Below are 16,186 nucleotides of genomic sequence, written 5' to 3'. Positions count from 1 at the left end.
TTTAGCACACAGAAAGAGAGAAAAGGAAGGGGGGGGCGGGGGATAGGGAGGAGGAGGAGGGAGGATGAGCACTGATGAACTTAATTGCTGTGAGCAAACAACCTCTGAAAAGAGTCACGCCATCATCCCGAGATGAGAAAGTAAACAATTAATTATCATCGGACGGAGGGAGTCATAAAACAAATGTTTGAACGGGACTAATATTCAGGAGCTGGCTGATCTTTTTTTTCCTCCCCCTCAGAGGTGACAATACACTCACTGTGTAACAATGACTCACCCATTTGACACACCAATAATCATTAGCTCTAATATGATACGGTTAACAAGCCCATGAGGGTTGGGGAGGGTGCTATGCTATGAAATGTAGCGTGTGCTAAACAACCTGTAATGCCTAGTTATCCTGAAATAAAATGTCTATTTGCCCACGTTATAATCTCCTGCAGAAAGAGGCGGGTTTTCATTATGTTGACATGTTGTTTCCTATGGAGACTCCTTGGGGTGCAAACAGCAGGCGACTGGCGCCCTCTGCTGGACGTACAAGGAACAGTGATTTAACTGGAATTCAATAGGAGGAAAAAAAGTCACTACAAAAGGCACTACATACTCACTTCCTTAAACTTCAAGCCGCATGATGGCAGCGGTGACAAAAAGAACCCTGAATGATATCGTTTCACAACATCTCCCACTGAAATGTGCAATAATATACGAGAGAGGAAGTCGGACACATAGCTTTGGTTAGCTGGTTTCCTCTCATACCTCGATTTCAACACACTTGAGGCATCCCAACAAAACAAACCTTCAAATGCAGCTTGAAAGCCACCGTGGAAATACCATCTCTATAAAAGCACTGCAAGACTACAGTACATGACTGACTCACCACCACACTGTACATTATGTTTAAAAGCAGGGCAGCAGCAGCTGCCTTATATGGAGAAGAGAGAAATGACTACGTGATTTATGAATTTACTCTAAGTGGAACTTTTTTTTATCCTTTTTTAGACGAGAGAAATTAAAGATACAGACAGGAAACATGGCGGAAAGAGAGAACAGTATGTAATGAACAAATGTAAGGGGGCGGAAACGGGCTGAGCATTGTGGTTTTATGGTATGAGTCTTCAGCACGAGGCAAACGGGACACCCAGGAAGTTGGTGTTTTTCTTAGAGAAGCTGTTGCTCCACTTGTTTATATTAAAGCTGCAATGATTGTTGACAGTAGCAGTTCATTATTATTAACAACATGCAATATGGGACAAAAAGTAGGGCCCACAAATACTGGTGTTTATTTCATAGCAGTCCTTAACTCTATATTTAATGTGCTACTAGTATAAAGGACTTAAAGAGAGGGTATTATGCCGTTTCACATTTTGAGACTTAATGTTAAAATGTTGGAGTAGTATCAAATCTGTAGGTAAAAGTATGTTGGAGTAATCCCCAGGCTTCTCGGCTCAGTCTGCAGGCTGCTGTGAACACACGCACGTTGTGATGTCACAACGTGCAGCGTGTAGATGGCCAATCAGAAGAAAGTGGAGCTTGTAGGGGCGGGGTTTTTTTAAAGGGACAGAGCTGACTGAGTCGTTTCAGGCAGAGGCTGTATGAGGGCCCGCACAGAGCACCAGTGTTTTAACTGTAAATTATGCTAAGCTAGTCCACAGGTATCACAGAGTGAAATGTGAAGCTTGAAATTAGCATAATACCCCCCCTTTAAAAAAAAAAAAGAAGCAAATATTAACATCTTAAAGTCCTAACAACTGACTTTTTTTTCGGCAGATACATTTTCTGGTGATTTCGGCTCTAGTCACAAGTTTCCAGAGCTCAAGTTGACGTCTTAAAAATGTGTGTTTTATCAAATCATAAGTCATAAATCCTAAGATGTCCCATTTTTTTAATTATTAAGCAGAGAGGAGGAGCAAATCTATGCATTTAAGAAGCTAGAAAAGCAAATTCTCTGCCATTTTTGGACAACAAATACGACTGCAATTGTGGTCAAGTTACTTTAAATTGGGCAGCAAATTGCCAAAATATTTGAGCACCAGTAAGACCCAAACGGCTTTAGATTGAAAACTGGGAATTAATTGTAACTTGTAAAACATTTGAAGCGTAATGAAAAGGCCTCTGAAGTCACAGTCGAGGCTTATTCTTGGGAAAAAAAAAACACTAAGTCCCCAGCCAGTACTAACAGGGATGTTGATGGTTTCTACAGCAGGCAATTTCTCAGCCACAACAGGATTATATGGGCTCTGCTGTGACTAGATAATTGAATTCAGGCATGGCCACAGTGCACTGCATCCAATGATCTCTCTCCCACCAGGGTGATGGGGAGAAAAAATGAATCGTGTTACACTCTGTAGATTCAGACGCACAACAATAGTGTTAGTCGACTAGCCTTGTAAGTCTATTGTGGCCTTTTAAGTAATGATGTTATTTGTCTCTTCAGTCAACTTCTTCTTCTTCCATGGACCGCTGACCTTGTGAATGACCTCTCTGAGCTGAGTTCTTTCATAACTTCTACTGATAATGTGATAAAAGAAAAATACCACGTGTACATTCAGATATAAATTGACGGCCATGAGGGCGAGTACGTCGGTACGTGTGCTGTTGGTGGGGACATGCATTGAAATGCATTGTGCTGGGAATAAACCACCAAAGCGGCATGTTAATCCTGCCCTGACCTTGTGCAGAATGGAGGGAACGGTGTCTGTGGGGCTAAAGATAACACCGCTGCCTTTGTGCTGGAGGAGAACAACACTGCTGATGATGCTGCTTTGTGCTGCTGCTGCTGCCGCCCAAGGTCACATGCGTCCCTTTGTGAGGTAACAAGACCTGACAAGGTAGGCTATTGTAAGGTACAGGCAACTGATGTACCGTTCCGTACTTATATTGTGTTTGCGTTACTCTGGTGCTTTATGATTTCCCAATTACCTCATTACCAGAGTGTATGTGTTAGACACTTTAACAGGATTTACCACAACTCACTAGAGTCTGAGAGAGTTCAGCCAACATGCACGCTTCTAAAATTAGACATCAGAGACACTTCTGCCAAGGCTGCATAATCCTCTAAACTTGCCATTTAAATAACAGAATGTCCACAAATGTTTGACGTGTAGAAGCACAGTACAAGCAGTGGCATTAAGTATAATCATAGAACAGTGTAGAGCCCGACTGATGAGGGATTTTGAGGCTGATTTTAGAGGGAAAAATGATCAATTATTACCGATAAAGCGGTCGATGGAGTGAATTTTTGAGCAGGATTCTAGTTGTGCACCATTTTTTAACCGACATGACTCTGTTAGAGGGGACACATTTTAGCGATGCAATCAATTTTCTATTATTTGATGTGTTTCAGAATCATGTTGGTGAAGTCTGTTTCTTTTTAAAAATGTTATACATATTTGAATTTCTTTTCGGAGCCTCTCCGTCCATCTAAAACGAACAAGCCGTTTTGCCATTCAAAGGTTAGACCTTGGCCGCGATTGGCTGACAGTATTTCGAGTGACCGCGTAGCCCCTCCCCTACGTGTGCGATCCCACGTGGAGGAGTGGCCACATTGCACTGTCACTCCAAAGTTGTAGAAAACATGGCTGCTCTAGGATCGGCTATTCGACCTTAAATGTACAAGCCAGAATCGCCAGGAGGTATTGGAATGGTGAGTTGAAATCTTGACAACGACTTGACTACAAGCGAGCACAAGAAGGCAGCCTGAGGTTCTACATAGAAGCCTGCAGCTGTTCTGAACGGCCCATTTCAGAGGCTGCCTTTTTAAAAATGTCATTCTGGAAAAACACGGAATTATGCAGTTTTTACTTTTTCACAATAAACACCCAAAAATGTGGAATCCATGCAAAATATGAGAACATCCATTTAAAAGATATGGCCCCTTTAAAGTACTCAGAATTCAGCTCCAGCTTGGACCATCATCTGCTAAACTGTGATGTTCTGCTACTTGTGCTGCAGTCATTGCAAAGAGTGCACTGCTGAACAAACTACATGATGACAACCTTTCTAAATCACTCAAAGCATTACTTTCTATGCTTTATCATAAAACATTTGCAAAGACTAAGGATTATATCGGTCCGATAACATGGGGGTGATATCGGTCGACAGATATATCGGTCGTACTTTCGAATAGTGTACCAGATTTCAAGTACAACATCAGCCCTTGGCCCTCTGCTGCATGTCGTCCCCACTCTCTCTTCCCCCATTCCCCCAGTCATATCTAATAAAAGCAAAGGCCAAAAAAACACCCATCTTCAAACATTTTAAATACGGATTCACTAGAAGTACTAGAAGATGTTCTCTTTAGTATTCAGAAGCCATAAGCATATATAAGATAAAAATTGCTTCATCAAGTCAGGCTGGTTCCCTTGAATTATTTTTGGCTCCATCCCAGACCAACAGCACGGATTTGGGTTCAGAAAGTCAAAGAACAGCACTTCTCCCTCCCTCCTCATTACCACCGCTGAGGTGCCCTTGAGCAAGCCACTTAACACCAAAGTGCTCCAGTAGAGCTGCTCAGCAGACAGCAGATAAGAGTCACATGGTTATCTTACAGCCAACAGATAAGACTGGTGTTGTACTGGGCCGCTTTGAGGTGTGAAGGTGAGAATGGAGCAAATGAGTTCCTGTAAGTAAGCGACTCAGTGACCCCACGTAAATAAAGGACTAAAAAAGTCATTTGTTGCACTCTTGTAAGAACGAATGAGCAAAGTGGAGACAAGCAATCTGGCTACAGGCTGTGTCTAATGATTAAAAGTAATGTCTGGTAGCCCCATTATGAGATTTAAGAGAAGATAATGGAGCTTATCAGTGAAGCCACATGATTAAATGAAAACTTGGTTCCAAAAAGGAGGAAAGGGGTGCCGGTTTGTGGCCTCTGTCCCGTATACAGAGGCTACAGTCCTCGATGGACGGACTCCCACCCTTGGCCCTTTGCCGCATGTCGTCCCCACGCTCTCCTCCCCTGTTTCTGACCCTAACCACTGTCCTCTTTCTCTCTCGGGAGAAAATTTCCCCAAAAAGTCCCCCCAAAAACAGGAGGACATTTTTCTTTGTGACAAAAAAGAATGAAAAAAATAGCTTCTTCATAAAATAAACAATATGACTGTTTTATCAACTAAATTTTTTATTTTTGGTCTTTTTTTTTTTTAATGTTGTCAGCAGTTTCCCAGAAATATTTAATTAAATTCATACATTCATACATTTTGTGTATATGTATTATATGTGTGTATGTGTGTATATATATATATATATATATAAATAAGGGCTATCCATATATATATATATATATATATATATATATCTATATCTCTATATCTCTATATATCTATATCTATATATCTATATCTATATATCTATATCTATCTATATCTATCTATCTATATCTATATCTATATCTATCTATATCTATATCTATCTGTATCTATATCTATATCTCTATATATCTATATCTATATCTATATCTATATCTATATATCTATATCTATATCTATATATATATCTATATATCTATATATGGATGATTCTTAACTTTTGTTTTGTACTAATTTATTTTTAATGCTATGTACCAAAATACCAAGGCAAATTTATTTGTATCTGAAAAAAACCTAATTGTCTTTTTCTACAAAAGTGATTATTAACAACATTTTATTGAAATTGAACATAAACATATCCAATATTCTCACGTTCATTAAGGAGAGGCTTGCAACAAACAAAATTATAACATATTTCAAATATTAAATATGAATATAAAAATGGTTAAATCCCAGAGACTTCAAATAACACTCAAACATTTCCCAGTTTTTTGTTATCCTAGATGTTTTTTTAATGTCTGCACTAAAATTAACACACAAATTCCCTGAAAAGACGCCTTCTGTACTCCATCAAACAGAGGAAGAAGAGCAGTGTAGGGTTTATAATGTAGGTTTTAATTGATTTACGTTATTGTTGTTTACTATGTTTACCTTCAGGTGTATTTTTAAAAAGAGTGGGGTGCTGCGTTCAGGGACATGCAACCACGTTTTCGAGGAAGGCTATACAATTACTGTTGCTTCCGCTTGCAATGTGAAGGAGGGAGGGTCTGAAAAAGGAGCACGCTTGCTGAGCAAGTCCCTCCTCTGAATGAATATCAAAAAATAATGAATTGTGTGTCACTCTAATGTCATGCAGTCAATATATATATATGCAGATTAACTATTCAGTGTAAAGTAGATGTAAATTCAGAGGCATCTTAGAGTATTTTGGTCCAAATTCAGTAAGGGAAAAATGTGGGTGTGTCCAGTTCTGTGGCCACCAGTCACAGAGGGCTGATTTATAACTCGGCTATTTTGAGCACTACAGCTTAAGTGTCAAGATGGTAGTACTTGGTATGAATGACCAGTGTATCCCTTATTTGGCTCCGCGTAATTTTAACACTTTCTGGTGCAATACTGAAGCACGTGGTGTCCCGGGGAAGTTTTTACTCACAGGGCTTTGTGTTTGTCTTCAGCAAGGATCTGGTCATTGGGCTTCAGTCCAAACCTTATGGAAAGAAGAGGCGACAAACTGGTCAGAAAAGTGAAGTTATCTGTGAAGTAAAAGGAGTGGTGTGGACTTACTTGTCAAGGAAATCTTTGTCCACAACAGCTGAAATGTCGAGCAAGGGATTTCCCATCCCGAAGAGTGTGTTCTCACTGTGCGGAGACAAAAACATATTGTATTATACAGACTCCCACTCACCAGCTCTGAATGAACAGAGGATACAAACAATCTGCTGCGACACAGACAATCATCTGTTTCTGATTAGATGAATTAAACTCTGGTGAGGGATTATCCTGTTAATACCTGACCTCTCTAAACAGGCAACATGTGTTCACAGATGGAAAATAAAGCTACAGACACACGTACGATTGAGCTAATTACAAACTAATTTAAGCGTTGTCATGACTTTATGTTTGAGCTTGCACTGAAAACAGAGAACTGAAAGTAAAACCTTTTTTAAAAATATTACACATTTTTAATACATTAAAAATATAAAAATAAAGGACTATTATTATTGATGTGCAAGTATACTCATGTGCAGCTCATTAAAAAGCCTACGACCATGCATGCTTGAGCTAACGGTGATGCCCCAAAGTTTGAAATAGCATATTCTGTTTGAGTATTTTCAATAGTAGCATCTTTTCCAACTATGACCCTTTTATCTAGACATTTTCAGCAACATGATATAATAGTGGTCAAAGTCTACTACTGACAACAAAGTCTTTATAACAGGTTACCCAGCTTACTGAAAACTGAAGACACAAACATGTGTGGTTAAGACAACAGAAGGAAACATTTGACTTTCGTGTGCAGCACTTCGGCTTTAACATTGTAAATTCAAGAATATTCAGACACACTGAAGCCAAACGTCAGCCTAAAAGTGTGATATTAAACACTTTCTTACAGCCAATCAACCCATTGTGAACTGGTAGTACTGTGAGCACATGTTAAAAAGGACCATCATTAAAGAAGCAGAATTGCCCCCTGTGATAACAAAGGAGGATACATTCACTTGGTTCTTACCTTGCAGTGGGCATTTTGTCAGAAAACTCAGCAGCTCAACCTAAAAACTAAGTGGTCAACAGCTTCCTCCTCTCTGTCAAAGCAATGTGCTTTTTAAATACAGGAACTGCAGCTGCACTTGGCCTAACACTGACTGGTTGGCGGAGGAAAAGAGGCGGGTCTTAATACGGCTTAGGCATTATGATTGGCTACACATGTTCCAATCACGGTGAAGCGTTTATGCTGTGTTTGCGGCAAATGGGAAATAATGTGGGTTACAAAAATAGGAGCAACAAGGTAACAAAATACCAACCAGAAGCAATTAAAAGGATTATTTTTTTAAATTTCAACCATACAGATTTAATGTGTATTTGCATGTAATTGAACCATTAAAGAATTGTATCGAAACATTTTGTAGCTATAAAGAAAAAGATATAAAACTTCACAGCATTAGAAAAGAAAGATTTGTTTGCTGTCATACATGGGAAATATATGAAGAGCTCTCTATATAGATTAAACGTGTAGACATGTTGCACTGTCAAACAAGAGATACCATATTGCTCCCATGTCCTCTTGCTTCAAGGACTTGAGATAATCTTAACAAAGGCTATTGCATGTTCCTGGATGTATGACTATTGCCATGGTGACATTACAGCAAAACTATGTAAATAGCCCTTTTTTCTAGTTTTGACTTGCCATGATAGGAAATGCACCGGTGTTACTATGAGCTTTGACCTATTTAAGTGTCCCAGTAAACCATGATGGTGTGGCAGTGAGCCAGAACGCCATTACAAGAACCCTTAAAGTGAAGCAGCAACAAAGCCATGGGTAATTTAAAGATTTACAGAAATGCAGAAACACCTGTATTTCACAAGGCAGGACATTTAAACGGGCAGGTACAGGTGACACTTTATCAACCTAATACTCTCATTATTACTCTGTTCGCTGCAAAGTAGCTTGGATTAACTTGAGTCGTTCTATTGTGCAAAGTTGGGAGTGCAAATTCTGAGAATTGCCTTTTATTTATGCAATATAAGTCTATAAAAAAACCTAGCCCGTTCTTCCTGACTTTAAACATTAACTCAGGATCGTGACTCTGGATAAAAGTTTTCCTCAAGTCAAGTGAACGCAGCACCATTCACTTATCATTATGCATAATGTCAACAAGAGACTTGCTGAGTCCATGCACTGTGAATGTTATGCTAATACGTGCTTCATTACGGATGGCAAGACACACGCAACATACATTATGTTGACGGCTAATGTTTTAATGACACGACGCAAGATACGTTATCAACGGCTTTTCTTTGAAGTGTATATTTGGCTACATTGTTTGTTTAATTCGTATGTTCTGGTCTTTTTTTTGTTATATCACTGTGGGTATTGTACGTGTCTTAAATGTAAATAATATGCAAAGCTTTAACGTGCTCCACACCAACGAATTTAAAAAAGTGGTGCGATAAAAATGACTGAAAAATGCAAAATCTTCATCCCTTAAGATGACATACCGACCTCTCACTTGCAGTATCACTGACGTTAACTTTTAATCCAACATTGAAGTTTGTAAAACGCCTGTTAAAAAATATTTAATACGCCTCTTTTTCGCTATTCTTATACCAACATACCTATTTTCCACACAGGCTATTGACTCTTTAACGATAATTACTCGTTGGATAAATGTAGCGACAATTCTTGTATCCCTGTCAAGTGGTGAGCCCACCCTCTATTGCTAGCTCTGGTTAGCATCCTTATGACCGAACATTCTAAGCTAAATGCTAACAGCCGTAACAACTGGACACTTCAGTTGATGGAACGTTCGAAGGTTCAAACTGCTTAGCGCCTTATCACCCTGGTGACAGTTTACCACAGCAACAGAGACGTTAGCATGAATTAACAGCTAGCTACAGCGGGTAGCTACACAGAGCATCACGCATTAGATAACACAAATACTCTCGGGTAAATTACCTTAACGTTGTTTTCCTCCCTGTTGACATATTTGGTTCTTCTTCAGACATTTATTTTTCAAATAAGAAACGGTTGTGATGGAGCCGCGCGAGCTTGGGAAGCAGCTTCTCTCTGCCTGGGAAGAGAGGAAAGAGGTTGCAGTTTCCCTCCCCACAGATGATGGTGGAGAAAATTGGTCTACAGCATGCAACCCAGAGAGAAAATTAATGGTTATGTTTCAAGGAAGGATCAGTATTAGCATGTTATTTCGCAGTGGACGAGCCAGTGTGCATTTGACACACATAAAGAGGAGAAAGAGATGCAATTATCTGGCGTTATCGCGGTGCTTTTCCTTTCACATGTCTCACCTAGATTAAGTTCTACTTTACAGTCAAACAGGAGACAGATGTTGGTTGCTGAGTTTTAGACAGTGTATTTTGTTTTGTTTTTCTACATAGGATACCGTTGCATTGATTCAATACTAATACCAGATATACTGTATATCCCAACATAGGTTATTAACTAAAAGAGTAAAAACACACATCTCAGCTCACCAAAACTGCAAAGGCTGGATGACCAAGCAGGCCTGAGGCCCCTTTAATGTCCCAAAGAACCTTAGTATAGAGTAATTAAAATGATGGCAATTGAGTAGGATAATATGCCCTAATAAAGCACTACACCATCTCCTTAATTGGACCCAATGTAAAAATTCAGATGATGCATATTTCTAAATACATTTGTATTTTATCAAATTACCTAATTACAGAGAACAATATGGGCCCCCTGTTTAATGCATACTATTACATCAGCAAATGACATTATGTAAATTCTGACGATTTACACATGAGAAATGCCCTGGTGGCCCACTGGTTCATGTAAACTGCATGTTTTTGTTTAGATATTGGCTTGGGAATTTCTTCTTGTCTTCTTGACGCTGCTTGTCTAAATCTACACTGTCAGTGTAAACTATACTGAGAAAGGGAAGAAGTCACCCGATAAAGACATAACATCAAGGCACAAGAGATAACAATCTCAGAGAGGGCGACATTCTGGGGGGATGGGGGGGCAGACTATCAACATCCTAAAATAACACAAGAAGTAGTTTACAATTTGAGTGAACGGACACTTTAAATAAGCTATTCAGCATAAGCATTTACACTTGCTTAAACAAATCATAACTGTTTACACATGAATGATTCATCCTTTGTCTCTGGGGGGGCGTAAAACCATACCTCATCGTCATCAGCTCAGACTCAGCGTCAGTCATGCTGTCTCTCAAGGCACCGTAGCCAAACCCCTTTCAAAAATCCTGCAATTTTAAACTTACACCATGGCAAGGAATTATAGCATTAGACATTATTTTTAGATTTAAATGTGATGATTTTGATGCCAAGGCTGGTTTAATGATTCAACACCGAAAAGCGGGTTGTTTCATGTTTTTCCGTTTTAATTTGTTTGGTAATATGCTCCAAGGAAGCTCAAAACAGAAAATACTCGACCTTAAGGCAAGTCCTGTATTAGATTAGATGTTGTTTTAATACAATTATTTGTTGACAATGTGTTTACACAGTGCATATCTTCAAATAACTTACCAAACTGACAATGCAAAAACCCAGAGGCAAGCAAAATTCCAGTAAAGGATAATTGGTTGCTTTTTACGCTATGGGGCAGTAAAAGTAATAAAGCATTTGTGTCTAGTCTGCCATGTGAATTGTACTTTATGGGTAGGCCTACCTGACAATGAGAGAGTGAAAAGAACATCGGGTCATTAGGGATCACAACACTTTATTACATTCCCTGGGCCCCCAAGTGAGTCCATTCAGCCGCGGTTAATGCATTTTCCGGAAATATTAAACATTTCTTATGTGAATTGTGGGTCAATTAATCCCTTAGTGTCCAGAGAAAGTACAAGAGTCTGTTGGGCGAAGTGAAGAACAAGCAGAGCATTTATATTATGTTCAGTTGGCTGAGACATCTGCACATTACCCGCAGGCTAAAACAGGTGGAAGTAGAGGTCAGTAGGAAGTCTGAGGTACAGTAATATAGTCACAGTTGCCCGTTTATGACAAATAATTAAAAGATGTTCACAAGCACAAGTTTATGCATGTAGATACTTTCAGACAAAATGGAAGATGATGAAGTTATAAAGCAAACACACCTCCAAGTGCTATAAAATGCTTTATTACAAAATTGTGAACAATGCCTCAGAAAAATGTAGTTCAGGCCCCTTTTATACACAACTAAGTTGCATAATTTTGAAATATTTTTAAACAAACTTTCTCAGGGTTTGCATAGAGCATAATTTGACTTAAGTCATGAAGCGGATGTAACTTTATAAAAGAATCACGTACAAGTGTTCTGAACAAATCAACACCATCATACCTTGTACAGATGATACAAAACATGTAGCAATGAAGACTGTATCAATTGCAAATAAAGTTTCTTTCGCAAAGGCACATCAGTTGGTACTTAAAAAGACACATTCACACCAACGCTCTTCAGACGTTTCAAAATATCAACTACAGTTCCCACAAAGCGTGGCCAGTGATGTTTAGTGTATCGAGACAGGTTGAGACTTCAAGAAGAAAGATTTCACCCGATGCAGATGACGCTGTGCTTTATCTCTAAACTCTGCTCGTTCCCTTGACTACCTAGGAAAAGTGTGCAATTCGTATATCACAGGAAATGATTGTGCACAACAAGACGACATGAGAGATACAACTGTGCGCAGTGTTTAGAAGAATCAAAACAGCAGTCGATAAGAGCCTCTCTAAAGAACACTAGGCTTTGTTAGCTTGCTGTAAGAGTTAAACGCTCTGGCTACAAGGCCTTAGCGCAAGCCTGTTTCCCACATGTAATCTCAATGCATAATGTGAAATATAAAACTTATGTAGAAAGAGTTTAATGATTCAAATGTAAGCTAACTTAAGTTATGTATCTAATTAGCTTGTCTAAAATAGCCCTTAAAACTCAAAAGACCAAAGAAAGACAACTTCTTTCAAAGATCATGGCACAACATCTTTGGCAGAACTCTTAAGAAAATAACGATTGCTACAATTTCATTACATAATGTAAAATAATGAACAGTGTTTCTCTTTCACTTGTAATAATAGTGTAAACAGGCATAATACCACTGAATATATTTAGCGCGTGCTGAGCGTAGGCCTATACTGTACTTGTAACAACTCCTTAAGTTTGTGTGCTTATCCTAGCCTAGGTAAATGGATGATAGTGATAGTAAAATTATCAGTACAAAGATATAAAATTGTCTTAAGGTTTGTGTCTAGAAGAGGCCAAAATAAACCTTATATTATACGAAATCCAACCTCTAATCAAAACAAATATATATTCCTGGGATTTTTCAGAGTAAAACAAATTTACACACTAGAAAAAAAGAATCTAACCCATGACGCGCACTGATAGTCCCATCGTTTACATTCTACCAGAACAGCAACTGTTACAGACAGGAGATGGGACTACTAGAGAAACTTTGCCCTTACAGTATTAGAGTGAGGGGCACTGATATCATAGCTCTGATAGAATACATTTCTGTCCATTCAATGTCCTCTTGGACGGCTGGATACAACCAGCATGAAGCAGAGCAACAGTGGCTCTTCTCTTACTGGTACCAAGGGGTCTTTCTGACCCAGTGGAGGGTGAAACCTGCATCTGTTCGGATCTTAATGGAAGCTGCCTCGGCCTCCCTGACCGTCTCCTTCACGGACTGCATCAGGTTCTGAGCATTGTGGACCAACATCTCAGTAGCCTGTTGGAGAAGAAATTAAAAAAGAGATGAGAGAGACTCAAACGATTCTATTCAAAAGGCAATTAAGGAAAAAAAATGGCCATCTTACGATCCGACATCCACTCACCTGCTCTGACTCCTCTTCACTGATGTTGGTACGACCCAACATAGTGGCCTTGACTGTGGACAGGATTTTGAGCTGAGTGCTGATGGTGGGAATACGCTCGCACACCTAAAGAAGGTCAGAAAGTCGTGTGAGGTCAAAAAATGTGACATCAAAACAGTAAAGAATAGTCTTTCCGAAGTGAAAAGCCAATTCAAAACCTTCAAGTCAAGATACTGACCTGGAGCAGGTTGGTCCTGATACGCTTGTCAGTGCACTGCTTGGCGACCTCCTTGGCCAGCCGTGTGACCTCGTCGGAAGCCTTAGCGATGTCCTTGGCGCACTGGATGAGGGCTCGCTTGTTTCCACTGCCTCCACGCACCAGACGTGACATCTCAGCCATGAGCAGGGCCATTCGTTTGGCAGCACCAATGATGTCATTTCCCTATGAAGTAAAACAGGACCATTAGCAACTGAAAGCATTGACTTTCAAAATAAAAGCTCATTACTGAGTATGCAGTGTTGACGTACTTTGCTGGACCACTTGCGGGCTTCATCGTGAAGCTGCCTGGCAGCCACCATCATGGGCTCGTTGACCATATCACCAGCCTTCTGCTCAGGGAACTCCTCATCCTTCTCCTCTGGGGGAGGAGGCCTGGGGGGAGGAACTTCACCCTCTGGAAGAGGAGGTTTGGGTGGTGCTGCCTCATCGTTAAGCTACAAGGACAAGATAGATGGTTTAATTACACGAAAAGCTAAATCCAAGCTGCTTCAGATGAGTTTGCCAAATTAAAAGTTGTGCTTATCTGAGGTCTTACATTAAGCTGATCAAGTTCAGGAGGAGGTGGTGGGAAGTCTGGCTCCTGGGGCTGGAAGGCCTCCCTGACCTTTGCGACAGCACCAAGAATCTTATAACCTGAGTCCAGGAAGCCTTTCTGAAGACCTGGTGATTAAAAGAACAAACACATTTATCACTACTGTTCCACATAAGATCCTAAAACCTGCTAGCAACATCAACTTACTTGGATCCTGAATATTTCCAGCCACCGCCTTCGCATCCATCACCATAGGAGAAATAGTCTGGCTCAGTTCATCAGATGCAGCCTTCACCATCTCTCTGAATTTAGGATCCTCAGAGTTCTCTACCTCTCGCTTGGCCACAAGGAGGATGCGGTTAGCTCTGCGGGCGATGCTGGTGGCGCCGGCGACCAGCATCTGTGGCTGGTGGTTGGCCATGGCCACACGGCACTTATCCAGGTCCTTCTTGATGGCCTCCTCTGACGCATCCAGGAGGGATTTGGTATCAATGGCCTCGTCCACCAGACCTAGGAGAAAAAAAACATGTTAAAATAGGCAGGTAGAATATGGATCACTTGTAATAAGGGAATTAACAGCATCTCTACCTGTCATCTTCTCCACATTGTCGATCCACTGATTCTTCATGGTTTCAAAATGTTCATACGCAGCTTGGTTTCCAGGGTTTCTCAGCAGAATACGAGCAGCAGATACCACCTTAAAAAAAAAGAAACAATCCGTGCCATTAATTGTCAGTCCAACGACAACTGCTAAAGACTTGGCTCAAGAGGCGGGAAACGCTTAAGCTGCGTGACTGGTGATGCAGAGCGGAGGGCACGCACAAACAGAAACAGATATAAACACTAAACCGTGACATACTTGCGGTGTTAAGTCTCTCGTTGACTTGACGGCCGCCTGGATTCCTTCCACCGTGCTCTTGTTGGCAGTGCCGACGGCAGCAGCCTTCTCTGCTGTGGCGCCAAGCTTATTGGCGTGGTTCTCGAAGTTGGCAGCCCTCTCGTCAAAGACCTGCGCATGATTCAATCACAAACAATTATCCAACAGGGTTGTTAGTAATAATACCACACCCTGCCAATAAATATAACAGCACTGAAGGAGGTTTGTTGCAGTGACATCACAGTGAGGCGCAGAGTGACTGTACAGCTGACCTCATCTCTGTTGGGGGCGTCGAGCGGGGCGGTAGCAGCCACTGCCAGTAATTTGATGGGGGTGGTGGTGTCACTGAAGATGTCAGACACCTCCTGAGTCATCGCTTCTTGCATCTTCCCTTTGAGTTCCTGGAGGGAGGAAACCAGATATTATAACCTGTCGTGATTACACGCACTGATCTTGTTAATTAACAGTTAATAGTTTCTTAATAAGCGTTGACATCACCTGATTAAATACATATTTTTCCAATGTGGTTATACTCTTTACTCTTAGATTACTGCATTTCTTCCACCACTTATAACCAGCAGAGGGGGTTGTTTCTCTGTCTCAAAGAAGCTACAGGTCTGACTATATGAATGAGAGTCGTCTTACTTTCAAAGCCTCCTGGAGCTGCTGAGCCACGGCACGAGCCTGAGGGGAGTCCCCTTCTCCTCGGGCAGCCAGGTCAGCCAGCTGGGCCATGAGCTGCTCCACCTGCTCGCACTTACCCAGCATCTCCTGCCTGTAGGGGCCAGGGAGAGCGTTGGCCAGCCTGCGGCCCTCTGCCACCAACCCGCGGATGGCTGCCTGGCCTAAACACACACAGACACAGATATATACACATGAAGAAAACCAACATTCTGCTAGTTAACTGACTTTTTCCCATTTAATAATATTTTGTTCCAGGTTTACTCATCTGATAGGATTGTTCCTTTGAGGTGTTTTATGACAGAAAGTGTTTGAAACCAGGACCAAAATATTCAGACATTCTGTCAACGTGTTACTAATGTATCAAATTTTAGTGTTTATTCTTGGAGACCCCCTAGGAGCCCCTTTAGGACCCCTGTGGTTCTCAATTATAGGAGCTACTAGTCTGATTAATGTCCTCAAATTGAAAAAAAGGCCAATCACAACAGGCATATTGACATTTTTAA

General features: G+C 40.6%; 2 protein-coding genes across 3 annotated transcripts in view; both read right to left on the bottom strand.

Annotated features, from left to right (window-relative positions):
* Nucleotides 1-9,618, bottom strand: part of LOC138593444 (adenosine kinase-like) — a 122,928-nt gene extending 113,310 nt beyond the window's left edge. Inside the window, exons 1-3 of one of the 2 annotated variants that reach the window (XM_069664452.1) lie at nt 9,481-9,618; nt 6,591-6,665; nt 6,460-6,513 (exon numbers count right to left, since the gene is read on the bottom strand). In XM_069664452.1, coding sequence (XP_069520553.1) covers nt 6,460-6,513; nt 6,591-6,665; nt 9,481-9,530 — 179 coding nt within the window. In that variant the 5' untranslated portion in view covers nt 9,531-9,618. Of the gene's footprint in view, nt 1-6,459; nt 6,514-6,590; nt 6,666-7,536; nt 7,623-9,480 lie in introns of those variants that run through there. The other variant, XM_069664453.1, reaches the window with a different exon arrangement.
* A 2,002-nt stretch (nt 9,619-11,620) lies between these two features.
* The window catches only part of LOC138593579 (vinculin), a 29,554-nt gene continuing 24,988 nt past the window's right edge, over nt 11,621-16,186 (bottom strand). Inside the window, exons 12-21 of the mRNA XM_069664651.1 lie at nt 15,645-15,844; nt 15,272-15,400; nt 14,982-15,131; nt 14,711-14,819; nt 14,330-14,632; nt 14,126-14,250; nt 13,839-14,024; nt 13,549-13,752; nt 13,332-13,436; nt 11,621-13,225 (exon numbers count right to left, since the gene is read on the bottom strand). Of these exons, the coding sequence (XP_069520752.1) occupies nt 13,079-13,225; nt 13,332-13,436; nt 13,549-13,752; nt 13,839-14,024; nt 14,126-14,250; nt 14,330-14,632; nt 14,711-14,819; nt 14,982-15,131; nt 15,272-15,400; nt 15,645-15,844 (1,658 nt within the window). The 3' untranslated portion in view covers nt 11,621-13,078. The remainder of the gene's footprint in view (nt 13,226-13,331; nt 13,437-13,548; nt 13,753-13,838; nt 14,025-14,125; nt 14,251-14,329; nt 14,633-14,710; nt 14,820-14,981; nt 15,132-15,271; nt 15,401-15,644; nt 15,845-16,186) is intronic.

The sequence above is a fragment of the Semicossyphus pulcher genome, unplaced genomic scaffold, assembly GCF_022749685.1.
Source record: "Semicossyphus pulcher isolate SPU_LCO1_2020_fin unplaced genomic scaffold, fSemPul1.0.p SCAF_16, whole genome shotgun sequence".
Lineage (NCBI taxonomy): Eukaryota > Metazoa > Chordata > Actinopteri > Labriformes > Labridae > Semicossyphus > Semicossyphus pulcher.
This window is presented reverse-complemented; position numbering and strand designations above follow the sequence as displayed.